This window comes from Nicotiana tabacum, chromosome 4 (assembly GCF_000715075.1).
Source record: "Nicotiana tabacum cultivar K326 chromosome 4, ASM71507v2, whole genome shotgun sequence".
NCBI classification, from domain to species: Eukaryota; Viridiplantae; Streptophyta; class Magnoliopsida; order Solanales; family Solanaceae; genus Nicotiana; species Nicotiana tabacum.
The window spans coordinates 61,197,547-61,207,170 of NC_134083.1; the positions used below are offsets into that span (position 1 = coordinate 61,197,547).

Sequence of the window (9,624 nt, forward strand, 5' to 3'; positions counted from 1 at the left end):
TAGATCTATACATCCTAGGTTTTGTACAAAGGACAACGTGCAATAATTTATTAGACATAATGTCCTCAGCTGATTGTCAATCACCCCAGTTTCATTTACTTCCTAATAATTATTTCCAGTTCCTTTACAGTTGAATCATCCAATTCTTCTTCCACATATCAAGAGAGGGAGAGGGAAAAGCTCAAGCCAAAATCATTCACATTCAATTACTCCAATTTGAACAATCTGGAGAATGAAATGTTATTACTAGCAATGAGTTCATCTCTCATTACTTCATTATTTATAAATATTTTGACTTTAAGATATTAGGTATTATCAATTAAATAGCAAAGTCGGGCTGTAACTTCCCTTTTCTTACATTTCCAGCATCTAGACTCATTACAGAACCTGGAAAAATCTTGCAGCATTAGCGATATGTCCTACAGGAGTAGTAATTTGAAGCTAATTGCAGGAGATCAATTTTTACGATAGACTCCGAATACCTGGAACTTAAGTAAAACAATAAAACGATTCTAATGGTAATGCAAAGGAGCATCGATGAAAAAGTTTACATTTTAAAGCTGAGATCCTCAGAACAGTCGGGGAAGAGAAAAAAGTTATAGAACTTTTCTTGAAAGAAGCAATAAAGAAATTAAATAATCTAATGATAACTGAGAACACCTCAGGAAAAACTGCTCATTTAAAGTTCATCAAAATCTCTTCTTAGTCCAAAGACAGAATTGCCCAAAAACCAACCAAAATTGGTTAGGAAGCAAAGAAGAGTGATTATTTTCTACCAGCTAACCTGTAAGGGTAATCTACCATGGTCAAAACTGCTCCTTATGCGCGTGCAACCTTATCCACATTAGGGCGCACACAGGTTCTATCCAGCGCACCTTCATGGCCCAACTCAGCTAAACCGGTGATCATTGCTCGATCCAAAGACATTGGTAAGAAGAAACCTAATTAACCTGACTAAGCTCTCCTTATGAAGAAGCATATTGGTGGTGTAACATATATTTGACAACTTCGTAAAATGAAATCACAATTCCGACAGAGGGACCAGCACGAGCAACACGAGGCCCTACTCCAGTAAACAGACCCTTGAGCCCTCCATCCCTGCATTAGTCAGCATGATTTCACATTCAGAATCCACTTCATAGCCAGAGAAACTAGAGTACAGACATGCATCTGTTTGAGAAAATTGTGCGTTCCTCTGAACTCGCATGACACAACCGATTGTGAATTTCCACTACCAATACCCTATCCCTTTCCATTTAAAAGTACAAACAAAATTGGAGGGATAACAATAGCTTTATGGCATTAATATATGCAGTTTGTACGCTATTTTACGTGGGAATAGTTCATTTGACATTTTCTCAAAAAACTGTACCTCCAAATCTCCAGTAGAGTTAGCCTTGTTGTCATTGTCAATGCCCTGGCAGGGTCTCTCTGTAATAAAGAAAAGAGGTGGATAAGCAAACCATCAAATATATGGAGGAAAAACATGTCAATTATCACCATGGATCCTAGGTTTAAGATAAAGGCAGCACTCTCTAACCTAAGCTAATTTCAATAAAACCCTTTATTTCATATGAACATGAAATTGAAATTAACCACCTTGGGCAAAAATAAATTACACTGTGAGCCCTGTCATAAATTGTTGAAACCGTTTATACTCTAGAATACAAGCAAAAAGGTCAAAAACAATTAAATGACAATTACACGACGGTTCTCAAGTTTATGACATCAATTAGAGTTAGCAGATTCCCTAAGCTAAAGCCAACTATATGATTTTCATACCAAATATGCCCTCAAAGTGACCAGAAATGATGCTTGAGCCAAGTGGACAAATCTAAATATCAGTATTATGGAAATGAGGATTTAGACGAAAAACAAACACCTCAATCTGCCTTCTAGTCTTAGCAACATCAAGGGGACATGTTGCAGCAGCAGCAATGCTTCCTGCAACAAAACCAGCAGAAATATTTGCCCCAAGGACACCGGCTGCATTAGGTTCATCTCCCATCAGACTAAGAAGTCGCCTTCTTACCTGTAAATAGACTTATGAGAATAACGTTTGAATCAAATGAAATTCATAAACAGATCAGAATCTAACAAAAGAAGAATTGAATCGTACTGGTTCAAGAGTTGACCAACAAATTGCAGAAAAAGGGACATCACGAGCAAGCTGTGCCCCAAGTCCAGTCCAAAGTACACGATAGCTTTGTACTGCAATAGAAAATACTATATCAACTTCAAACAAGAGATTGCAAGAGCATTCATATTTCAAGAGTGAAAGTAAGAGTCAGAATTTTAGGGTAGAGAAGGAAGGAGCTAGAATGAGATGTAAAGGACTTTAAGAAACACTATATGCTATGTAAAGATTCTACTTTCTGAAGGACCTTGCTTTAGAAAATATTCTTTTATCTGACAAAACTTTTATACTTCGCGAAATACACACATCTCAAACCATTGCCAAGCTATGATTCATTTACTCCTGTTGTAATGTGCTATTGGAGGAGGAACATTTAAAGATCATATCCAATGAGCCTAAAATTGGAAGGGACATTTATAGGAATTTACGTGGATAACACTTTCAATGTTACAATGGAAACTACATTACTATTCAATTTCACTAACAGACAAATTCAACTATCTCTTTTCTATAGCTAGAAAGCAGGAAGTGGAAAAATTGACTTACAACCACTGTTGGTGCTAGTTGTGCTCCTGACATTGGCGATAAGCTCAAACAGGGTCTTCCTGACTCCAGCAGGCTTGTCACATTTGTTCATATCCTTAAATGCCTGTATAACAGAAGAAAGTTAGTAAAAGAAAGAATCAGAACAGTTGAAAGGAGTGGATCATTCATTTCCTTAGCAACTAAAGAGCTACTGGAACACATAGAATGACAAAAATAACAAAATAAGCATCAATGGCTCACAATGTAAAAAAAAAAATTTCTCTACCACCCCTCCCTGTTTCTTTTACCCCTTTCCTCTCCTTTATATATGGTGGACACATTAAAACTTGACAAAGGAGATGCGAAGTACCTGCATTCGCGTTTTGGCAAGTTCAATAGGATAGCAACTTGTGCAAGCTAAAGACCGTGCCAAAGAACCAGCTAACAAAGGAGCATATGGTGTCAAGCTTGGGGCATTTTGAGCAGTGAAAGCCTCTAACCGGTTGCGAAAAATGTCATAGCAAGGCAAGTAAATCCCGACCTGTTTGAAGAGCATCAGCACAACATTGTGATTATAACATATAGCGTAAACTCAACTTAAATATGCCAAAAAGGGAGTTGTTGGCGAGTTCAAAGCAACTAATAAGATCTACAGGCACATACTGTTGGTACAGCCAATGCTAGAGCAGCATTTGTGCCTCTCCATAGCCTAGAAATACCCTCCTGTGAAAGGACTCCAGTTAGTGTCACGAAAATTTTAAACAAAACAAACTGCAACATGAAACTTCTGAAACAAGCATGAAAGAAACATGAAGCCTTGAGCAATCAAGACAATCTACAGACTTGAGTGTCTGAAAGATAAGTGAGAATAAATATGCCAACCTGCCGAATAATTTTGTAGAAGACATCTAGTGTTCCTTTGTACTGGAAACAATCAGCCGGGCAGATTGATACTGTACCATGTACACCAGCACGGGTGCATGAAGGTGAACACCTCAGATCTGCAAACATCTGAGTGAACAAGCAAATAAGTCAACATCAATTACTCATTACAGCATAAGCAAAGATATATAACTTTACATTCTTCGGAGACCAATGCAGATAAACATTTGAGATAAGGGGGTGCAATAACTCAGGAAAAAACACTGTAATTAAGACCCTCTTTTTATCTTGTTTTATTTAATAATGGTGGTGTCCGAAAAAGCCTATGTGCACCATGACTAATCTATTGGGCATATGCCACCTCTCACTAGCACATGCACCGAAGCTTGACTAAGATTGTTACTCCAACTCTTCACCATAACTAAATCAAGTTTCATCCCCCACCAAGAAAGGAAGTTTCACTTAGCCAATTGTATCACTCTCAAATTTGCTGCATGTGCCCTGCCCCCCTCCCCAAAAATCGAAGCATTTACTAGAAGGAAGACTGTACTCTATGTTATATTGCATAACTTAAGGCTATAAATTCTACCGCGGCTGCATCTATTTTTCTTAATTTACACTTTAAGAAATATAACATAGAGTATAGTCTTCCTTCTAGTGTCTACTGCAGTTGCATCTATTTTTTACCTATCCTAAGCCGAGGGTCTTCCGGAAACAACCTTTCTGCCTTCTTGAAGGTAGGGATAAGGTCTGCGTACACACTACCCTCCCCAGACCCCACTTGTGGGATTACACTGGGTTTGTTGTTGTTGTTGTACTAATTGATCTACTAATAGCGTCAAGTTGATCCTATTCTAGTGATCATGTCACACATGCTCTCATTCCTGCTAGTACCACTCCCAAGTTTGGTGTCCTCAGACACTATTCAGAACTAATCGAGCAGGCAACACGTGCAGTAGTTATGTCAAAGTGTTTATGTAACTGCAATAATACAAGGTAAAAATCACTAAGGAGAAAAGAGTGGACCATTCGCTGTAATACAATTCCATCTTTCGAGTTTCGAATATCAATTAGATCCACTAAAAATATACAGATTAAACATTGCCCCAGCATTTTCCTCCGGCAATGTGCAAAGAAGTTTGTGAAACAATTAAGAAAACTGACATAGCTTTTTCATCTATCTTTTACAGCACAGCTAACACTTTTGCTATAAATACTTCAACAAAGATAATTCCAACAGGACCAACACACAAGTCAATATCCTCTCTTTCTAACTAACTCGTTTTCAAATGCTGGTTATCAAGAAAACACATTGGTTTTGCCTGTTCCTTCCACAAAAGGTTTTGGGTTGCGGTTAGTACCATAGTTCTCGATGTATGACATAGGAAAAGAACTTCAAGTGGAAGAAGTGAACAAATCCATCTTCGAGAAAGACAAATTAAAGTATGGCACAAAAAAAGTTTCAACATAGAAAGAACACTTAAAAGCATGTTGTACCATGTTTGGTCCAAAAACTGCCATACGGCTTGTCATGTTACTCATTGGATGTGAATAAGCAACTCCAGCTGCTTGTGCTTGCAATCTGGTCTGTAAATAAGTGCAGAAACAGAAATTAGTCAGCTCATCACTTTATGTATGCATGTAATATTGTTCAAATAAAGTAACAAAAAACTTGTGGATACAACTAAATGAAAATCAAAAGATAAGTAGATGGTGAACAAAATAGTTGGAAAATTGCTGGTATTAAGCATAGAGACCTTGACAACATCAAGTGGATTAACAAGGACGGCAGAGAGAAACGCTGCACCAGCTGCTGAAAAAGCTCGTTCGGATACTCCCAATTGGCCATCCGAGGAGGGGCTGGGATCCAGAGATGGAGGCTGCTGAGGATGTAAGGGTTCAGCCCCATCTGTGATAATTACTGACTCGGACATCAAGGAAACAGTATTATCAATATCAAATACTCTATTCGACTGATCAGTCGTGTCCGTCCAAGAATTTTCTCCCCGCTTCAATTCATCCACCATTTTTTCTCTCAATCTAACTAGAACCAAAGATAGATCAACCTGAAACGAATTGTTGCAAGAAACAAACCCGTTCAACAATTTAAGCACTGAAATCCTATAAAATACAATTATGATTTATGAGAAAGGAAAACTTTGACCATAAACCTCACCCCCTTCTTTTTTAACTTGTAATACAGTTATGAAAAAGGAAGCAAAAATAATAGCAAATAAATGGAAATTAGGAATAACAAAGCTAAAAGAGAATAGAACCCACCCCCACCCCCCATGGAAAGAGTGTCAATATAGGATTAAAACGGAAGTTACATCCAAAAGCATACAAGGTAAGCACAGAATATGTTCTTGCTATAGAATTTATTAAATAAAAAGACAACACCTTTAATACCAAATTAGTTGGGGCCGACTAGATGAATCCTCAATATCAACAAATTTGATTCCAATAGTCAAGAATTTGTTTTTTAAGACAAAAGATAAGAAAAATCTCAAGACACAAAATTCATTTCTCCTCCACCCAAAAACAAAAGGAAATGAACAAAACCAACAAAATCCATGAACTAGGTTTTCAGAATATTGACAGACAACAGCTATTAAGGGAAAAATTCAAACAAATAAAGAATAAAAATCAGAGCTTTAACTAGAAAAAACGTAAAACAATACTTAGTAATGAAGAGGAAGAATAACACGACAGGAAAATAATTGGAAAAAATAAAAGAGGACAATAAATAACCTCTTGATCTCAGCTTTAATTCAGCAGTTGTGGGAGTGAAATCATCATAGCAAAAATATATTGAATGTTATTTGGGGAAGCAGTTCCCTAGTTCCTTGGAGAAGAGGAAAACATGAGAAGAACATATGTCGACACAAATAAGCGAGTATGGCCAAAGAAATCTCTCGAATTAGGGCTGCGTTTGGCACGCCTACAAATTAGGACCTATAAAAGGAAATTAAATACTTCTGCTTATTTTTGGAAAAAAAGGAAATTTGATTGAAACATGGAAAGGACCAATAGGAAAAGAATACCCTTCTAGAAGTAGGACTTGGAAATCTAATGAGCCGTTTGGACATTAAAAAAAAATCTTTTTTTCCGAAAAATATTTTCAAATTTGGTTATACCCTAAATATTTTTTCAAGTGAAATGCATATACAAATACATTTTAGATTCCAAATACCTTTTTTTCAACTTGACTAAAAAACTATTGTGTTCAAAAATTATCCAAACGCCTTCTAAGTTTTTACATTATTGCTTTTAAAATACTCCGGTTCTATTTCTTGTATGACTGCCATGGTTTCAAATAGGCACGCAGTTAAGGAAAGATGTAAAGTTCCAATAACCATTTTCTTTTGTCCAATTGAAAACTATGAGAAATTAGGTAGTTTTTTTTACCAATATTGTTCACTAATCACTATAACTAAACTCGTCTATAGATGGGGATATAAAATTAGATGGTAACCCATTTAATGAAAGATTTACAGCCCATAATAACAAAATAAAAATCCAATATAATTAGGGTAAGTGCAACGTAATTTACATTGAATAATAATCATTCATTATGCAATATTATACAGAATCACGGATCATCAGGTGCTTACATAGGCTACAAATTAAGTTAGGTGGGAATGCGACAGACGAAGGGAAAGGAAAATGAAATTTAAAATTTTGTCTTTTCTTGTTTTTTATGGAATGTAAATATAGTGATATAATGCAAAAAATACGATACTCGCAAATTTATCAAATTGTGCAAAAGATAATTTTTACCGTCAAATTCCATTTTACTCGTCCTACTAGATACCCTTCCATTTTCTTTTAAAATGCTCAATTTTGTAATTGCGCGACATAAAAATTTTCATCTAGTTTGAATTGCCTAGAATTATTCATCTTTTTACTTCTAAGTTTTGATTTTGATGAATATATTAATCACTGACTCAATAACATATCGAATTTTTATTTTTAATTATAATTTAGAGCCTCATCGCAGCTACTAAACTTTTTCTAAATTCAACCCCATCCCACCCTCACCCCCACCCCTCTTCCTTCCTTCTTTTTTTTGACCAAATCCAAAGGAAGAAAGAGAAAATACATTCACTAAATTGCTTGTTTATTTGGACGAGAAAAAAGGCATGAAATAAAAAATAAGTTAAACAATTGCTTGGACGGGAAAAAAGCCCAAAAATCGTGGTGTAAATGCATGACTACTGGCCGCTAAGGATTGGAAGTTGTAGGGCTTTGGTTTCGCGGCTGAGATTTTAATTTTAGAGGTGCCATTTTCACCATTTTACTCTTTAGGTAGTAGGAGTATTAGATATATCCTCTCATATGAATTTAGATGTCTCTTTCTATTAGTTTTTTTTTGGTCATGATCTTTTTATTAGATGAAAGCTTCAAATTTGTCTCTGTAATATTCAAATAGCTTAATTTTATTCTCCGGTATACTTTTGATCAATTCATATTATTGACGATAGCAAAGTGATTTTATATTTATCCTTTGCTATTAATATCAAACTCTTGCATCAAATAAGTGGACTTCACGCGTCCAAATACTTCAAAGAAAAAGTTCAAATTTATCCATTAACTTCTGATAATGATTTAGAATTACTCTTAGTTTTAATTTGAAATTGTTAAATATAAAAATAAAATTATTTTCAACGAGAATAATATTAGATCAATAATTTAACTAAAGAAAACTTGCTCAATTTCTGCCTTACCTATTCCTAGGTGCACATCGGGAGTGTGCTATCAAAGCGCAAGCACCAAGTAGCAATTTGGACATGTGATCATGTCATCAATTTGTGCTGCAAAAATTCGAGTTAATACGTGTCATTTTTGAATATATATTAAAATTTTATAACTTTAATTAAAATATGGATAAATTGAGAATATGATTAATATAGCTTTTCTTTTACAATATATGATACAAGTAAACGAATAAAAGAAGTACTATTATGCTTTAACTTTATTAACACATATGTCTGACTTAATAAATGACTGTCTTTTAACTTTAAATCTTGAATAACCAAGACCTCAACGTGAATAGTACTCAAAAATCTGAAAGTTGTGAAAGAAATTATATGTCAAGTAGAAACTAAAAAAATATTAAAGATTAAATCTTTTAGAAAGCACGTTTTCAAACTCAAAGATATGTGGACTTGTACAAACAATGACCTCAATATAGAAAACATTAGAAACTAAAACTTCAAAACTTTGAATCAGATTTACAACCCACGATAACAAATTTAAAATCCAATGCAAACATGGTAACTTATGTTGACTAATAACCATCATTAATTCATTTTTATACGGAATCACGGATCATTTATTGCCTAAATACGCCTCTACTAAATAAGGAAAAGGAAAATGATGCCTTCCCTAGTTTCTTATGGTATGCAAGATGAGACCTTAAGTTCTATTTATACTTAGAGACAATGGAAGGATGCAGAGACGAGTGCGGCCGCACAATTTCAAGTGCGAGGCGTACTTAGCTACCTACCCTTGTGCGGTCCACACAATTTTAAGTGCGACCGCACAATTCTCCAGAGGTCGCACTTTTGCCCCGCACTAACAGGTGAAAAGTTCATAGAACCTTTCATTTGACATCTAAGATTTCTCTTGCAAGTGCGGTTCGCAGATAAAATTTGCGGCCGCACAAAGTCTTTTGCAGTGGCAACCTTTTTCTGCGGTGGCACAAATAAAAAGTGCGGTCCACATTTCCTGCTTCAATGACACAACCTTGTCTACCATTTTTTTTTAATCTAACACTCATTCCTACATCACTTTCAAATCAAGTTAAAAACAACAAATAACATCTAACTACAAAGAGAAATAGGGAAAAAACTTGTGTTGCCTTCCAAGAAGCGCCTTATTTAACGTCGCGGCACGATGCAATGTCATAGCATCCTCAAGTGAAGTAAATAACCGCCACCATATGGATCTCTCCAACTTTTCTCAAATAGTGCTTCATGCGGTTGACCATTGACTCGAAATATTTCATTGTTCTTGTTATTCAAATCCAATGCACTGAAAGGTGTCACACCAATAATTTCAAACGAACCACTCCACTT

At 35.5% G+C, this 9,624-nt stretch overlaps 1 protein-coding gene across 1 annotated transcript; it reads right to left on the bottom strand.

The window, feature by feature from the left end:
* Positions 1-528: 528 nt before the first annotated feature.
* On the bottom strand, positions 529-6,487 carry LOC107760670 (mitochondrial carrier protein MTM1). Its single transcript, XM_016578754.2, has 11 exons — positions 6,296-6,487; positions 5,302-5,610; positions 5,042-5,131; positions 3,545-3,673; positions 3,326-3,385; positions 3,033-3,203; positions 2,684-2,786; positions 2,120-2,211; positions 1,883-2,032; positions 1,373-1,431; positions 529-1,098 (listed from the first exon to the last, which is right to left on the bottom strand). Exons 2-11 carry the CDS (start codon positions 5,569-5,571, stop codon positions 966-968), a joined length of 1,257 nt encoding a protein of 418 aa, XP_016434240.1. The 5' UTR covers positions 5,572-5,610; positions 6,296-6,487; the 3' UTR covers positions 529-965.
* Between the last annotated feature and the right edge of the window lie 3,137 nt (positions 6,488-9,624).